General features: G+C 50.9%; 1 protein-coding gene across 3 annotated transcripts in view; it reads right to left on the bottom strand.

The window, feature by feature from the left end:
* The window catches only part of TANC2 (tetratricopeptide repeat, ankyrin repeat and coiled-coil containing 2), a gene marked incomplete at both ends in the record, with an annotated part of 87,965 nt that overhangs the window by 31,803 nt on the left and 37,739 nt on the right, over nucleotides 1-18,423 (bottom strand). For all 3 annotated transcript variants that reach the window (XM_080359950.1, XM_080359949.1, XM_080359948.1), the window contains 6 exons: nucleotides 2,258-2,391; nucleotides 3,914-4,195; nucleotides 7,321-7,446; nucleotides 8,509-8,772; nucleotides 12,270-12,456; nucleotides 16,466-16,614. In XM_080359950.1, coding sequence (XP_080216076.1) covers nucleotides 2,258-2,391; nucleotides 3,914-4,195; nucleotides 7,321-7,446; nucleotides 8,509-8,772; nucleotides 12,270-12,456; nucleotides 16,466-16,614 — 1,142 coding nt within the window. The remainder of the gene's footprint in view (nucleotides 1-2,257; nucleotides 2,392-3,913; nucleotides 4,196-7,320; nucleotides 7,447-8,508; nucleotides 8,773-12,269; nucleotides 12,457-16,465; nucleotides 16,615-18,423) is intronic.

Here is an 18,423-nt window from a genome sequence, read left to right on the forward strand (position 1 = left end):
AGCGCCGCTCCGGCACGCGGCCCCAGCGCCACCCTGGGGTTTCACCGCCGGCCGCAGCGCCGGCTCCTCCGCGGCGGCACCAGAAGCCCCGCGCTAGAACAGACATGCGGTGACTGCGCCAGCGTGGTTCCCATAGGGGGATCAGCGCCACCTCCCAGGACCCACCGCGGAGGGCAAGTGCGGTGACTCCTCCCCAGCCGGACACGGTTTGCCTGGCCCCGCTTTTGAGGACAAACCGCACACCTGACACCGTTTTTCTAAATTGTCTCATTTCTCAGCATTTCTCTTCTCCACCAGTTCACTGCTGAACACTGCACTAGAAACCATGGAGGACTTCAAACTGCTCCCTAAAAATACAACAAATAATGCTCTTTTCCAGCAGGGGAACGCTGAGTTTAGCTCTTGCAGTCTTCAGTGACTTATTTCTAAAATTAATTATCTGTTCATCTCTGACAAGGAGAGCTAAAAGCAACCCTTGCCCTCAAGAACCCGCTGCGTGAGAAAAGCAGGCAGCAAAGGACAGCGCTGAATAATCCAGAGGAGGAAGAGCAACTGTTCCCCTTTCATTTCTGTCACCAGCGCCACACAACGCTGAGTTTCGGGGTAAGTGACATTTGCAGAGGGAAGGGAGTGGGTGAGCGGGACGCTGCCCACCCGCGTTCTGGAGCCCGTGCCAACCCAGAAGCTCGTTAGCGTATTATTAATCCGCTTTCATAACGATCTGCGTCTCTCCAGCGCAACGGCCACAGCACAACCTGAGAACATCCTGCTCGGAGCAAGCAGAGGAAACATCTGGAACATCTGCGCACAGCTTTCCCGGCTCCTCACATCTGTTTCATGGAGCTCCTAAAATACCCCCGATAACTGTGGTTGTCCATCACTGTCAACACTTTCTTCCCAACTTCAATTCTGACTCTACGCTTAATGCAACTGTAAAACACACCCGTCCAACAAACACTTTTCCAAGCAGACGACCCTCCGGGTCAGTCTTTCCTTCACTTCCTTGGGTTCTATTTTCTCCAGCCAGCTGAACCAGACCTGTTTGAAGCGAGGCACCAGAAATGCTTCTGTTGCTCCACAGCTACAGAACGCGCTGCTCTGCTCTCCCTTCTCCTCGCACCAAAGGACAGTCCCTTTTTTCATCTTTTCTGGTTTAGATTGGACTCCACCGAGCCTCCAGCTCATCTACATGAGGGTTTTCCTAAACTGGCCCCGGGAGCTCCTGTTGCAGCATCTGACACCCAGACCAGGCAGCTACATTACTTAACCAGCTACTTCTACTATTGCCTCCCAAGCCGCTCCGTGCATTCGCTGCACTGAAGAGTTCAGCACCTTCCAAGCCTCCTACGAACACCGGATTCTCACAGTGTCCCAAAGGCAGGTCAGACGCGTGTGATCGAGTTCCCCAGCGAGGCGATCGCGCGCAACAAAGAGCTCGACGCCGCTGCTCTAATGGATTTTCAATCTGTTGCCGGGTCAGTAATCCTTTTAGTCCCAGTGTCACTCGGAGGCTCCAAACCCCCCGGGCTGGGGCGGAACGGTCGGTGTTTGTTTTACCTCGCAGGACATCGCCCGCACGGTTCTTGGGAAGCAAATCAATCTCTGCTGCTGACAGCGCGTGTTGCTCAGCGCCGATGCTGAGCGGTGCCACTGGGAGCTTCCTCAGAGTGCACCGGGCACACGGCTTCCAGCCAGCGATTCCACAAACATCCTACAACGGTTTATTTGCCTTTATTTCCCTTCCTGAGGCTCGATAATCCATCAAACTCACTGCTGGTGGCACCGCACAGCAGTTCTGGAGGAGGCGCTTGATGCAATAAAACCAGAGCTGCTTATGATCGAGAACTGGCAGCAGGAACGTGGAGCTCAAAAAGCTTCATTTAAGAAAATCATACCAAAAAAATCTCCTATGCTTTCCGAAACGTCTTCCTTTGCGGTAGGAAATGAAGTTTGAATGAGGGTTAAAGCGGGTGCTTTATCTCAACTGCAGCGCTACCTGGACGACGACCGCGCTCTCCCAAACTGAGAAAACCAATAACACCTCGTTCCGTGTCCCCAGCCTCGGCTACCAAAGCACCATTATCTGCTCAGATCGCCTTTCTTTGGACAGGCTGATGAGATCCTGGTGTCCCAGGATCCCCACGGCAGAGCTGGGAACAGACCCGAGTCTCCATCGTGGCACCAGCCGCGGCGCCGGACAGCGTCCAACAAACCCAACCGCCCCCGAGAACGCACCCCGAGGCGCCCGCGCCCGTACCTGCGAGGCCAGTCTCCGCATGGCCTCCTCCTGCCGCCGCCGCAGCTCGGGCGTCCCCGGGCAGCTCCCGCTGGCGATGGCCGGGTGGGCAGAGGGCGGCTGGGCCAAGGGCAGCTCCCGGTTTGCATCCACATCTGTCCCAAAAACACAGCATTATGAACCGCGACAGGTCCAGCATGACCGATAATACCACAGACTAGCAGCTGGTGTTTTCTACCAGGTCACTCGTGGCTCTTAAAATACTTTGCATGAATATTCTGGTTTGATTTCGGGCAGCAAGAGACTGTCAGAGCGCCCAGCCACAGGCACCCTCATGGAATCATTTTGGTAGGAAGAGACTCTCAGGACCACTGAGTCCAACCAGAACCCAACTCCAGCACTGCCCTGGGCAGCCTGTTCAATGCCCCACAGCCCTTTGGGGAAGAAATTGTTCCCACATCCAACCTCAACCTCCCCTGGCGCAATGTGAAGCTGAGACAGGAATTAAGAGCATGAGGCTGTAATTACACCAGCTCACTATTGCTGATAACACAACTGCTGTAGTACAGTTGTGTCACCTGATCAGCATTTATTATTAAACACAGATTTTACTAAGCATAACAGATTATTTTTTCAGCATGTGAAAAAGAAAGAATCAAAGAAATTTGCAGACTAATTATTATCTTCTATAGCTAGACTGGGACTAGTGATCCCTTCAGGAAATAAAGTCAAATCAACTGACTGATCCCCCAATAACTAACACTGAGGAATCATTCAGCTTTGAACTTCATGGAAACTGGAGTGTGAACTAAAAACTGTGTGCTCGGTGTGACCAAGGGCCTTTGTCCTCTGTGCATGGGAGACGCAGGACGATTCTCATTGGAAATGTCCCAAACGGGGAAGCACAGATGTCCCTCTGACGTCCGGGATCCCCGGGCAGGCGGGGGACACGCGCGGTGCGGGCGGCGCTGCGGCTCACACAGAAACCAGCTCTGCCTTTCACCACAGTTGTTCATTTAGCTCTGACAAGTGCCACCATGCAACGTGCCAACACTCGGTGACATTTCAGAGATTCCAACGTGGCTCAGAGCACCGGGTTCCAGTAAACAGATAAAAACAACTTCACTGAGATACGGTGACTGACCTAGATCCTCAGAGATACCTTTAGGTGCCTAACCCAGTATTTTCAGTCCTGCCTTATTCACTTACTGGGAGCTGAGTGATTTAAACATGTTTGTCACCCCCACCTGCAGACATGTCAGCGCAGAGTGACGTGAACTGGATGAGACCACGAAAAGCAGCACAATCCCAGGTGCGGAGCCGACACAGGCTTGTGACCCACCCTGAACACTTATATTGTGATAAAGCGAGATAAATAAACTATGGGAAGGAGAATGCACCAGCGTGGGTTTGTAATAATAGAATATTGGCAATTAAAATTGGAGTCTTTCCAATGAGACAGAATCCATAATGTTTTTAAGTCAGAGAAATAGCAGACAGACTATTTTGACTCCTCAAAAAGCCGATTTGGAACAGCAGTGTCAATATTGCCGACAGGTGCTTCCTTCGCTTGGCAACAACGCTCATTCCTTGGGTGTGAGGAGCAACGGGATCGTTTCAGACAAACTGACAAAGAAGTTGCTGCAGGACTCTCCCTGTTCGGGGCCGCGTACTCACGTTTGGGAGAGGCGTGCGGGCTGTCGGAGGCGATCTGCCGCATGCGCGTGCCGTGGCAGCTCAGCGCCACCAGCCTGGAGATGATGGCGGTCTTGCCGAAGCCGATGTTGCCCACGATGACGACGCCGCGGTTGACGCTGGCGTTGGAGCTCTGCAGCTGCGCGTCGATCTCGTGGAACACCCAGTCCCGGCCCACGAACACCGACTCGGTGGTGATGCTGGGGACCTCGAACAGCAGCGGCTTCAGGGAGATGTCGGGGGGTCTGTAGGGTGCGAAGCGGACTGGAAAGAAACACGGGGTAAGGACGTCAACGCCAACAGACAGTTTGGAAATGGCTGTTTACAACGCAAAAGGTAAAAAAGGTACCGATCTCTTTATTAGCCAAAGGTTTGCTGTTAATCCAGCTCAGCCACAGCATTTTCCACCAAGAGTTTTATAGAAAAAGGGAGTTTACAGCGGAGGAAAGGGAGGCTGAAGAAATGAATTTTCTTGCTTAAAGTCATTGTAATTAAAGGCCGTGCCCAGGCAGAACGATTCACCCTGCGGCACAGTATTGTATGGCTGTTCGATATATAGACACACATCTCTTCACCTGGTCGGTACAATGGGGATGGAAAAGAATCTCAGCCCTGCAAAGTGCTAAATCCATCCAAGTGAAGCTATTTCAAAGCACACGACTGAGATCAGACCGCAGCCAGGATGATCCTGTATGGCAATGGAAACATGTTCTCTCTTCATGAGGAAAACTGGTGTTGCAGGAAACATGAAGTTAACAAGGAGTGCAGGAAATACCTCGCAACAGACCGTGTATGCGGTTTGCATCTAGAAACATGGACACCAACCCCATTCATTTGCCCTTTTTCTGTATGCAATAGGTTATAATAAAATGTACAACTAAACCCAACCCAGCCTCGAAACTTTCTCAGGAACATTTGGGGGTGGAGGGAGAAGGTCTTTGCCATTCTTCCCATTTGGCAGAAGCTATCTAGGGAACACACAGTTAAAATAAAGCGTATCAGCCATGCACAGATCCGGTGCAAAGATGCCATTGGAAAGACCAACTCATATGGTGCGCTCTGCCTCTGCGAGCTGTCATTGGAGATGAGACACAGGAATCTAAAAAAATGAAGGGATGGTAGCACTTTGTGTTGGCAGAGACAGTTGCTGGATCCTCCCACTTTATTGCCAAAATGGTTTCTCAATTAAAAACTTTGAGAAGGTGGCCACGGCGACAGCAGGGGATGCCCACTCAGGGAGGTGAGTCACTGCGCGTCTGAGCCGCAAACCTTGGCGTTTGGAACTTCATCCTTCCAGCCAGAGCCAGCTCAAGGGGATGGAGACACCAACTGACCCTCTCCTGACACATCCTGGTTCCACTTTAATTTGAGAAGCAACTTGTTGGGGTGAGGGTGGCAGAGCCTGAACAGGCTGCCCAGGGGGGTTGTGGAGTCTCCTTCTGTGCAGACATTCCAACCCGCCTGGACACCTTCCTGTGTAACCTCATCTGGGTGTTCCTGCTCCATGGGGGGATTGCAGTGGGTGAGCTTTCCAGGGCCCTTCAACCCCTGACACTCTGGGATTCTGTGGTTCTGTGATCCTGGGTCAGGACGTTCTATGATTCTGTACTGAAAACGAGCAGGGACAGTCTCTCCCATTCAGCTCCTCTGCGCTGGGATTCTCAATGCTGGGGGTAAACCGGGGCGCTGTGACTCATCCCCCCAGTACAGGGCTGGGAATTGTTTCACTATTTCAGCCCAGCGCCAAGACTAGAGATACTAAAGTTAAATCCCCGTTTAGCATTTCCAGTTGGAACAAATCGCTGGTGAGTATAACAGCCCAGATTGATGCAATTTCACAATAATATCTGGAACATGTAATAATTTGGAAAAAAAAAAACCAAACCCTCACATATTCAATGACATGAAAATATTTCCAAATAGTGGTTGTTAGAGTTTTTCACACCATCTCCTTCTCCCTCTTTCTAAAAGCAGCGCGGACCTCAACAGCATCAGAAGCAAATTGCACCGCGCTGAAACGCTGCTGCTGTTCTCGTGCAACCTCCACCAAAAAAACAGGGAAAAGAACAAATGGAGAAAGAAAATATGTAGTGCTACACGTTTTGTTAAAGCGTGTCTGGAAAACAATTGGATCCTGTTCCTACAATAAATTTAATGTTTTGGATGCAATCGCTGCGAACGCCGAAGCCTTGGCAGGCTGCTCCCTTCAACATATGGAAATTGTGCCTGTCAAACGCTGCGTTCCTCGCTTGCTGCCTGCTCATGCGCTTTTGTAACGGTCCCAGCAGCCGCGTGAGCCCATCGCAGGGCGCGAGCAACGCGGACAAACCCACTTCTCTGCTTCCTCTGGGGGCTCCTGTGGTTGGTGGGAACCGTGACCGTGGCGCTGAGCGAGAGACCAACATTCCGCTCTGATCTCATACCTGAAGACAGCGGGAACTTGCGCAAAAACATCCCAGAGAAAAGCAAAGCTTAATGTAGAGCCCATCGAATCCCCTTTCCCTAAGGACAGGGGAGGACAAACTGGTCCCACGGTACAGCCCATAGAATCCCCTTTCCCTATGGACAGGGGAGGACAAAGTGATCCCATGGTACAGCAACAACCAGAAAAATCCCAACTGAGTTTTGTCGGCCATGCTCGGATTCCAAAGGGGTGGAAGGGGAAGGGTGGGCTGGAAGGGGTGAATCAAGCTGGAGCTGCCTGGAAGTCAACAAAACACTTAAATGTCAGCCCTGGCTCCTCTTCCCATTGCTGAGGGCTTTTCTTTGTGGAATTCGCCAGGAAGAACCACAAAAATCTCCCCTCTCAAAAGGCCTTTCAGAAGTCCAGGGCCGCCTGAATCCCGGCATTGTGAGCGCCCGCAGAGGGACGCGGGCGGGCGGCTGCCCCCGCCGGTACGCGGCACTGCGGAGCGGGGCTGTGACCCCTCCCTTTTGCTCAAAAATAGAGGAAAAACACATCTGCCTGGCAAAATCTGCTCATTTCTTTCAGGAACTATCGAAGTCATAGCCCTGCGGCGCTCAGATGGACACAGGCTGGCAGGGGAGCGATCGTGGAGGGATATTTGGGGACCTTCTGCAGGAATGTCCTGATGTGATACGGGGTGGAGGTACAGGCTCAGTCCCGGGCGCACAGAGCCCAGCCCAGCACCCCAGGGCAAGCTGGACACAAGGAGATGGCCCAGCAAGGTGTCACAGCCCCAACCTGACAGTGTTCAAGAAAGGACTGGACAATGTCCTCAGACACATGGGGTGACCTGTGGGGTGTCCCACAAGGAGAGGAGTTGGACTCCATGATCCGTGTGGGTCCTTCCAGCTCAGGACATTCTGTGGTTCTGTAAGCACGGGATGCGTGCGGTCCCCTCCAGCCCGTATCCCACGGCTCGTACCTCGCAGGTCCTGCTGGGCGCGGGCGCTGGCCACGCTCTGCCGCGGCATCCGCAGCGACGTGCGCAGGGGCGCGTGCCGCTGCTCGTCCAGGTACGCCAGGTCCTCCAGGTGCGCCGAGCTGGTGGCTGCGGGAGAGAGCAAACAGCCGCGTCACCGCCCTCCCGCGCCTCGCTGCGCTTTGCTGCCAGCAAAACACACAGAGCTGTGTCTCCATCGCGCGGGAAATAAACTTCCCAATTATAAACAGAACACTTCAAATAAGTCTTTGCAGATCACCAGCTCTGCTCTTCTGATAACTCTTCAATAATGGCAATTGCACGGCTCAGTATTCAGCTGCTGAGTACTCTGTAACCCATACCGCTTATTTTTCTTCAGTTTTTGGTCAATTACCATAACAAGATTTTTATTTTAAATGGAACTAATTAATTAAATGACTTCTTCAAAGACTTCCTGTGGGGCTGATGTTAATTCTTGGCTGTGAAACGGGTAAATGTTTTGCTGCGTCTCTCTAAGTTTGGAGGTTTATCTGAAGCATCTGCAGTCTCAAAAATACAGAATTTCTAGGCATTTATGTGAGCCCTGCACTCACCTCCACCAACACACTTTGCTAATGGGTAAAGAATTTACAGTTAATAAATAATACTATATTCGCTGCTCTTCCATATTCTCCAAGAGAAGAGAGGAGCTAGTATTACACAGGGCCATTTTAATTCCCTCTTAACATTCAGTCTGACCTTATAAACCATGTGTGTGGTCTAAATGACACAAGACTTCAGGTTTCGTTTCACGGGTAATGGGAATGGAATGCGCCCCTCGCCGTACACACGAAATGCAAACTTTGCTACAAAATGTGTGTCCGCTCAAAACCCTGCGCGCTCCGCTCCAACACCAAACACATCCCAATGATCAGCACGAGAAACGCTGAAGGACATCAAATGAACTATTGTGCGTATTGCTGCAATAACCAGGAGACATCAGAACCACCTCTCCCCACAGGAATTCTCCATTTAGAAGCAGTAAGTCAAACGAAAAGCCACATTCTTGTCACGCTTAGTGATGACGACTGCAGAAAGGAGATCTCCCTTCAGATAACGAGAAGATGAAAAGGGCCGTGAGGTGCAGGTACCACGCTGGCCTTTAACCTTCATCTGCCCCAAAGGCAAAACCTGTGGTTATTTATTGCTTACCTGCCACCGAGTTTGGCCGCGGCATCAGGTAGAGAGGGATGGACTGCACGGACTGCGACAGGACGCTCTCCAGGTTCCTCTCCGGGATCTTGTTGAGGCTGTAGGTCGACGCCGTCATGTTCTCGTCCACGCGGTACAGACACGAGTCCATGCTGGACTTCTGGGACTGCCAGGGCTTCAGGTTTCCTCCCGATCCAAGGTCTTTGCCGCTTTCCCCTCCGTATTTGGTGCGTTCCACGTTTTCTGAGTAGCTGGTCAAAGTGGCTTGAGGAAGAAATGATAAACAACGTGAGTAATACGGCAAGAATGGTTTGCACACAGGCTGCTCCGCGCTGCGCAGAGCGAGAGCCAAAAACGCTGCTCATCATATTTTCCACGTTCATATAAATCAGAGATTATGGAATTTAGTTTAATGATACTGTCTCTGCTTCCTACTTCTGAAAGAACACTTAGGCTACAATGTTTTGGCTCATATTGTTAAAAGCCATTTGTAATTATAAAGAGTATTAACAATTATGTGCAGCATTGTGTTTGAACACACAATTCCGGCAATGAGGAAGACAAGCCGTTAGCAGGGCTGCTCCTGCGTGTTCATCTGCGTGGTCGCTACCACCCGTCGGGGGACGTTTGTGGTCGAGGACCTTGAAGGGTCTGACACCGAAAAGCCGTCGGCACAGGAATCCCCACCTGATGGGAACAACCTGGATTAGCCGGGACCAGAACCCGAACCCAACACCCCGTTACACTGACAACAGGTTTTTACGAAGCTTTTACTGTAATCCACACATTTCCCTGATGTTATTTCATTTCACGGATGGGGATCGTTGCTATATTGACTTTCCCATTGGGGAATGACAACACTACACTGATCACTCCAGCGACATCTCCTCCCCGCTGGTGTTTTCCCTCTGGATCCCAGCGCAGTCACCCCGGCTGTAACTCCCTTCGGGCTCCGACGTCCCTTTCATCTCCACGTGTTCGTTCAAGGCCGTAATGGGAGCTCTGAGGCACTGGGAAAAGGTTCCAGCGCCCACACCAGCTCATCTCAGTGTCAAACCTGGGGGGTCCCAAACTCGGGGATGAGAAAGAAAGAAAAAGAAGGGGAATTAAAAAAGAAAAGATGGCGAAGCAGAGCTCACTGTCCTGCACTGTCCCCTCGTCGCTCGAATCACACGCAGAAGGAAGGCAGGTGTGGGGGTGTGCACAGGGGACTTATTTGTGTACTCGATATTGAGTTTCTGGGCAATCTGGGATCACTGTGAAGCTTTTCGTAACCAGGAAGGTTAAAATCTTGCTGCTCCCAAAATAAAAGCTGAGAGCCCATCTAATCTCACGCCATCGACAGCTCAGAACTTCAACAAAGCGTCACTTATCGCAGTACCCAGAATAACAGCGGGGAGCCGGCAGCACCGGGTTCTCCAGCTCTTCTGACGGGTCCCTGCACTCCATTCTTTCCATTTTTCACTTCATTTGTTTTCCATCTATCCAGTATTTAACAGCCAGATTTGGGGTAGAATCCAACCCTCGATGCCTCAAACTGATGTGTCAGGACTTACAGGCCACGTACATCATCTCCTTTTTCACCCCTAACCCCTCGCTCCCATCACCCGCAATACGCAGATGCCTTAGAGAACAAAAGCTCCTTGTTCACCAATGTTCCACACTGTTCATGGAGCTTCTCCTGTGGGCAATGAGGCCAAATGGAAGCCGGCTGGATTTGAAAAGATCTGTAATTCTTCAAGATCTGATTCATTATTCACAGAGCAGTTGCTAATACTGATGAGGGTGTCAGAATTCAAATGCTTTAGCTGCAAGATCACAAAAATATTTAAGCGGAGTTAAATTTATCTCGGTGTGCCTTTGGAGCGGCTCTTTGTTCCCTTCTCAGAGCAGTTAAACGTGCAAACAAATGGATCTTGTTTTACTGTCAGCAGCATCTACTTTGCTCTAGAGGAATTTATTAACCAACCTATTTTTAACCCACAAACACATAAATCTGGAGAAAGCAGCAACTTGATAAAAGCTCTGAGTAAAAAAAGGGCAAAAAGCAGAATATGACAAAAGCCAAGGCCGGGGGTCCCCAGGTCCCCCTGCTCTTCATGGGAAAAGTCCACAAAACCTAAGGGAAGGCGACTGGCCCATCGGGTGTCAGAGCTCGTACCAAGCACCGTGCCTTCCGTACCCTGGGGACGCGGCTGCTGAATGACCAAGGCTGCTCGGACACCACGAGCACTCTGGGAAACCAGCAAATCCCCGTTTTCTGGTTTATTTTGCAGGTTTGCCTACGATCTCCTCTTCCCCATTTCTTTTTCTTTTACACAGAAAAGTGTCTGAATTTGAAGATCTGGACCTCGTGCTGTTTTTCGCAGGCTGAGCTTCCCTTCACCGCAGAGGATCTACGATTTCCCAACGAGTGATGCATTTACCAAAGTGATCAGCAAGCACGAAACAGTCCTTGTGCTGGGCAGATGAGGGATCCGACACGCCTGTTCTCTGCTAATTGAACTTACATAAGAGGTGACACAACGGGACAGGAATAGCTCCGAGAGGACAAGTCAAAAATAAAAAAGCTACAGCTAAAATTTGGGCTTTACATCCAGACTAGAACATCAAAGCCCTGGTCTGTGCACCCCAACGCGCTGAAGCTCCTCGTGCAGCTAATTCAGAGTCTAAAGAGCCACACTCTGATTTAACTTCGACAAATGAACGCTGTGTTTAGCAATATCGATACGTAAAACAAGCTTCACCTGTATAAAACCACTATATGCTAAGCAAGAACATATCCATCAGTTCTGTCAAGATGAACAACAAATGCATTGGAGCTGCCTATTCTAAAAATACACCTTCCTGGAGCTAATGAGCCAATAATTCCAATCACTTATTAGGGAGCAGCAGGAGGGACCATGACTCAGGAAACTTAAAATACCGAGGGAAATGTTTACTCTTTTTCTACACATAAAAATAGAATTAAAGTATGTGAGTAGTTCTGACAAATCTCCAAGAGTTACTCTGTTGAGGTACCACATGAAGCTGCTCAAAATATTGTTTTACCTGTGACAAATGGAAGATGGTTCTTTAGGGACTTGGCTGTGTTGGGTTGATGGTTGGACTCAAGGATGAAGAGAGAGAAGAGAGAGAAGAGAGAGAAGAGAGAGAAGAGAGAGAAGAGAGAGAAGAGAGAGAAGAGAGAGAAGAGAGAGAAGAGAGAGAAGAGAGGAGAAAAAGAAGAAGAAGAAAGAAGGAGGAGGAGAAGGAGAAGAAATCACTTCAGTTGGAAGAGCCTCTCAAGCTCGTGGAGTCCAACCATAACCCGCCCCTGGCACTGCCCTCTGTCCTGAGAACCTCATGTCCGTCTGTCCAGCCCTCCAGGGCTAGTGACTCCAGCACTGCCCGGGGCAGCCTGTTCCAATGCCCCACAGCCCTTCCCAGTAGGATTTCCTAATATCCAATCTAAAAGGTCTTTTAGATTGGTCTTTTCCAACCCAAACGATCCTATGATACGATCCTGTGATACTGTGATACTATGATTCTACAGAGGGGTCCAATTCACCTTGGTCACCGCACTATTAACGTGAATAACGCAAAACCATCCCGTTAGTTAGCAAACACGCGTATACGATCTAAAATAAGATTCGTTAAACCAATGCATTTGATGACGAGCGAGGAGGAGAAGGAGGAGAAGGAAGGAGGAGAAGGAAGGAGGAGAAGGAAGGAGGAGAAGGAAGGAGGAGAAGGAAGGAGGAGAAGGAGCAGGAGCTCACCGATGATGCCGCTGTCCCGGCTCTCCAGCGTGGAGGTGGGGCTGGTGACGGCGCCATAGGTGCCATCCTTGGCGGCGACGCCGGCGGCGGCGGGCGGCAGCGTGGAGCAGGGGCTGCTGGCGGGCGGCGAGGCCGTGCTGCTGGTCAGTGTGGAGCAGGGGCTGATGCGCTGCGTCACGGCCGAGCTCTGCAAAACACCAACGACAGCGCTCAGCGCGGGGAAACGCGTCTCTGGAGCCTGGGGGGTCGCTGCGGGGGGGACGCTGAGAAGCCGTTCGGCGTTCCAAGCGGAAGCGGCCGTGCCGCCCCGCGGACAGCGCAGAGCTACCGGGGCTGTTTGCTGCCTCGTTCCTTACCGACTCCAGCTTCCACGTTAAATAGGAAATGGAAAATCTAACTAAAGTGGTATTTACGGAAAGCCTGATTCCATACTTTCTTATGAATTCAAATAATGTTAAACTGTTCAATGTTAAAATGTTCAAAAAAGCACAAATAAGCGGACATTTGGATGCAGTGATGTGAACTCGGTGCCTCTTTTGGAGCAGAGATCTCCAGGGTGGTGAGCGATCCCACCTTCACCTACGGCAAAGGCATCGGATCCCGAAACCCTCCTGAGACCTCTGGGTCTGTGTGCTCAGGAACCCCCGCGGGCTGCAGTTTTCTATCTGGCGCTGTACATGTTTCCTCCATTCAAGGAAAACAACAGCGGTTTTACACCCTCGCAAAGAGGAAGCTCCAAACCCTTATCTAGATACGAGACAGCCCTTCCCCAGCCAGATGTGCTGCCCCTCCCAGATGTGCTCCCCCTCCCAGATGTGCGCTCCCCACCCGATTACAACACGTTTGACATCAAATTCATTTTCTTCTTGAAGCTAAAAAAAACTGCCTGGGACAGAGTTCTGGAAGTAGAACACGTGAAGATTGACTGGTTCCTAAATTAGAAGGCAGATCCCATGTGTAGCTACTGGACAAAGATCTAATTTGTCCCAGGCAACCCAAGGGGCTTGTAAAACCCTGACTCAAGCGCAACCATCCCGGTGCTGGAGCAAACGGGAGCCCCTCCTGCGCTCCACACCTTTGCTTCCGTACCGGCGTCTTAAATTAATTACAGAGGTAAAATCCAGCGCAAGAGCGGCACACTTGTCCTCCCTCCAGCCGATAACACCGTTGTTCCATTAAATGCCAAAAGTGATCTTCTTGTAAGCTCTTTGCAGCGTTATCAATGCGGCTCCTTAAGTACAAGCTACTTGCAACAGGGAATTACTAATAACACGGTATATCACCTGGCATTGATTGACATGTTTTATTTGTGTATTGATATAGAAAAATGTTCCTCTGTGCAAGGTTTAAATATAACTTTCCACTGACAGAGCGTTCTGTATTACCAGCGCTGCTGTTTCGTGTGTCACATTTTCACTCCGCTCTGAAAGACGAGGCTGCTCTGCCCCAGTCCCATTGTCCTTTGTGCTGCTCCGGCAGCCGCTACCGTTAAATACTGGTTTCCCAAACGGAGGAGAAAAAGGATTTGTTCTTTGCGATCTCTCATTCCGGAAAGAGTGATTATGGAGACAGCCCCCAGAACACGCAACTCCACAGCGATCGGGATTAGAGAATATGTCCTTTGACATATTCAAAACCAGGCGGCTGACTGAAAGGCAATGGGCCCAATGCAGACCGGGAATACGCCCTGGGCACCGCGGCCCCGGCTGAAGCTCAGAGCAGGATGAGGTGCTGCAGTGCTCCGCGGCCCCGGCTGAAGCTCAGAGCAGGATGCGCTGCGCAGCCCCGGCTGAAGCTCAGAGCAGGATGCGCTGCGCAGCCCCGGCTGAAGCTCAGAGCAGGATGCGCTGCGCGGCCCCGGCTGAAGCTCAGAGCAGGATGCGCTGCGCGGCCCCGGCTGAAGCTCAGAGCAGGATGCGCTGCGCGGCCCCGGCAGGCGCTGGCAGCACGGGCTGCTCACAAAGACAGACAAAAATTAACTCAGTAATTGAGGAAGCGGCCGCTCTTTATCTTCGCCGGCGCGTGAACAGCATTCAAAGGCCACCGAAAACCTTCTCATGCAGAAATGAGCACAGGGCCCAAGATATCCATCTATTTTAGAGGACAACTCTCTGCTGTTTCTCTTTAGATTTTCCTTTTATTTATTCTCCAAAGACATCTTTTGCTTTGGAGAAAAGATGGGATTTTAATTTTTGTCAAAAGGCAACAACAAAAGGAACCATTTATAGCGGGAAGCTCTGCTTGGCTTTGAAGCACTCAGTTCAAACAGGTGTCTGTTAAAAGCCCATTTTCTAGCACAATGTATATATTAAAGTACGTTTCAAATCCACCACAACTCAGCTAAAAACTTGAATGAAAGCTTTAAAAGCTTAATGAATGTGTTAAAGGCAAAAACTTTATAAGACCTCAAATCTTGGCTCTCTACTTCAGGCCATGTGGCAGATGAAAACCCCCTTGGCTCAGCGCTTGTCCTGTTCCAACAGGCCCTGCCCAGAACTCAGTCCCATCTCTTTTAAGGCTGGAAAGGTGCACTGGGGTCTCGCGGAGCTTCTCCTGCAGCCGAACGCCGCAGCCCTCCCGGCCCAGCCCCCGCACCGCTGCTCCTTGCTTAAGGAATTGGGGACATTAAGGCAGCTCCTCTGAATTATCTGCGCTGAACGCTCGGTGCCTCGTGCGGAGTCACACGGCGACTCCGTTAAGAGCAGAGCATGGCAGGCGGGGTTCTGAGTTTCCTGCTCTCCTGGCTTGTCCATCTGTCAAGCAAAACCAAACCAAACCAAGTGTCTCCCAGTTTCGTTTGGGACGTGGGTGCATTGGCCAGTTTCAGGGAAGGAGGAAGAAATTCAGGCAGCTCGCAGAAAATCTACATCATGTCCCTGAGCTTTCTGCTCTTTTGCCTCTCAGCCAGCCAGAGGGGATGTGACAAACTCCAGCACAATCAAGGTTATATGAGCTGCTTTCCACATCTGTTCTCAGGCGTGAAATCACCTTGTTTGACAAACACGAGCTAAAGCTGTGACTATGTGTAAAATCAGGCTATTAGTACTCACCTCTCCCTCCTGGAGAAACCCTGAGCCTTTATGTAACACGGCACTTTGGAAATATTGCACGGACGATGCCATCAGGCACAGATTATTTTGGTCGCTATAATCTGATTAGAAACGCTGCCCACTCCCGACAACACTCGCAGCAACGCAAAACCAACAGAAGCTGTTTCACGAGGCGGCAGCTGATCCCCAAACCACGTCCTGCTGCGCTCTAACGATGATTCACCGCTTAACGAGGAGATACAACCTTCTACCTCATAACAATCATTTTGCTGTTATGAGACACTTGGCTGCCGTATAATTAGCAAATAACCGCTCTCTCACACAGAATCCCAGAGTGTCAGGGGTTGAAGGGCCCTGGAAAGCTCATCCAGTGCAATACCCCATGGAGCAGGAACACCCAGATGAGGTTACACAGGAAGGTGTCCAGGCGGGTTGGAATGTCTGCACAGAAGGAGACTCCACAACCCCCCTGGGCAGCCTGGGCCAGGCTCTGACACCCTCACCCCCAACAAGGTTCTTCTCAAATTGAAGTGGAACCTCCTGTGTTCCAGTTTGCACCCATTGACCCTTGTCCTATCACTGGTTGTCATCAGAAGAGCCTGGCTCCATCCTCCTGATACTCACCCTTTAGATATCTGTAAACATGAATGAGTCACCCCTCAGTGTCCTCTTGTCCAGCTCCAGAGCCCCAGCTCCCTCAGCCTTTCCTCACACGGGAGATGCTCCACTCCCTGCAGCATCTTGGTGGCTGCGCTGGACTCTCTGCAGCAGTTCCCTGTCCTGCTGGAACTGAGGGGCCACAGCTGGACACAAGATTCCAGGTGTGGTCTCCCCAGGGCAGAGCAGAGGGGCAGGAGAACCTCTCTGACCTACTGACCACCCCCTTCTAAACCCACCCCAGGTCCCATTGGCTTCCTGGCCACAAGGGCCCAGTGCTGGCTCATGGTCACCCTGCTGGCCCCAGGACCCCCAGGTCCCTTTCCCCTACGCTGCTCTCTAACAGCTCATTCCCCAACTTACACTGGAACCTGGGGCTGTGCCTGCCCAGACACAAGACTCTACACTTGCCCTTGTTCTATGTCATTGAATTCCCGCGGTATGTGACAACTCGCGCGGTTGTGGCTGTAGGAGGGTCTGGGGCGGTACCTGGTTCTCGTCCTGCACCTCCATGCTGAACTGCGGCCCTGGCTGAACCTCCGTGACTTTCTCTCCCAGGAGGAAGCCCAGGCGAGTCATGAGTGTATTCGCTGCCTCATCGACGGAGGGCGGGGGCCCCAGCTCCTGCTCAGCGTCACCTGCACAGCACAAAAGCAAAACAAATTCAGACAGGAGCTGTTCACCTCGGCTGCTGCTCAGCGATTACCAACAGAACACCGCTGCCATGCTCTGGCCTTCAGGTTATTAGTGTTATTCTAGTTTAATGTTGCTTGCTGGTCATTCATTTTAAGTTGTGCATCGCTCCAGCTGTCAATATGGGTCATAAAAGCAGTTATGAATGTAACTAATTATTAAGAAGTTAAAAAAAATTAAAATACTACAATATATTGTCCAGATCCTGGTGTATGTTATCAGTACAGTTCTTCTAACCCATCATGCAACCCCAAAGAGAGGAGATGTCCTCGACTGTCCCCCCTCAACTGGTATGTTACTATGTTTGATTTCAAGATAGACCCCTCAGCTGAAGAACTGCACCCTCAAAAACCCTGAAAAATCATGCTAGGGCTTATTTTCAGGGAAGTAGGACAGAAGCGCTGCCCTCCAGACACCACGCGTGCCTGCGGAGTCCACCTGCGACGTCCACCTGCCGGTTCCCCATCGACTCCATGAAACAGGTCAAAACCAACATCCCAGACAAATTGTTCTTTACTTGTTCCACCATCTGCGGGAAAACCAGCAGCGACGAGCTCCCCGCTAGCGATGCGCCCTGGAAAAAGGCCACACGTGTGTACCGGCGTTTCCCTGTCTTCTTCATTTTATAACAAAGATTTGTGGAGGTTTTCGACTCAGCATCATGAAGGCAAGTGGGGTTCTCAAAGTCAAGTTCTTCCCTGTTCAGCAGGACTATTAACGCCTGAAGGTCAAGTTCTTTCCGCGTTATGCTGAAGCAACTCTGTGTTTCATGCAGTTGTTGGAAACTAATTAGGATTTGAAATTAGACTAGAGTTAATTATTCATCTGATAATGTACAATCTGGAAAAGAGCCGATCTCCATTTCCCAGCGCTGTGCTGGCTCGGGTGCTCCAGCACTCAGCCGAAGCCACAGCCAAAACAGGTTCCTTCCAATATTGTTTTTTGATCACTGTAACCGAAAGGCACAAATCACAAAATCTGGGACACGTAAAGAGCAGCTGCTTCCAGAAATTCCCACTGAAACTCCGGATGTGCATCTCACGGAAGCTCAGAGTGATTCTTGGTGTCTCACCTGTACTACTGCAAATTACAAACCCCCAGCACCTCACACACAACCGCGTCTGCATCCGCGAGCACCATCAGCCCCAGCAGCCGGGCGCCTGGGGCGGCCTCACCCGGCGCCGGCCGCGGGGAAACGGATCATGCGGTATGGCAACAGGAGCTGTCTGAGCTACCGCACCCTCTTGTGCTGCGGCAGACAATGCTGGTGTCAACAGGACAGACTTAAGATAGAGACAAATTGAGATGGGTGGCCCCATTTTCTGAGCTGCTGACCATCCACGTTCAACCTGGGGCACATCCTGGCTCCGGGAGTCAGATCCGGAGCAGACACCTGTAGTTACATGAAAACTATATAGACACTTATTTCCGAGGCTATTTTTTTAAAAGCAGACTTTCAGAATTGATGCTAGATACCCATATCTAAGATACGGCTCCGTTAGTAACTCTTTAAAGTTTATTGAGCATTTGGTTCAGCATTAGGAACGGCTCCTACATCAAGCGGAACAACCTGCCCCTTGGAGGCTTAACCTCGCCCTCAAACCTCCCCTCAAGCATCTCCAAGAGCCACAAAGGTGTTTCTCACCTGTAAAGTAAATACAACTATGGGCTTATCGCAGGTCACTCTGCAGGAGCATCGAAGATAAAGAGGATAATGACTGTTGGATGTGACAACAGCCCTGATTCACCTGCGA

This window comes from Nesoenas mayeri, assembly GCF_963082525.1.
Source record: "Nesoenas mayeri genome assembly, chromosome: 26".
Classification (NCBI taxonomy): Eukaryota; Metazoa; Chordata; class Aves; order Columbiformes; family Columbidae; genus Nesoenas; species Nesoenas mayeri.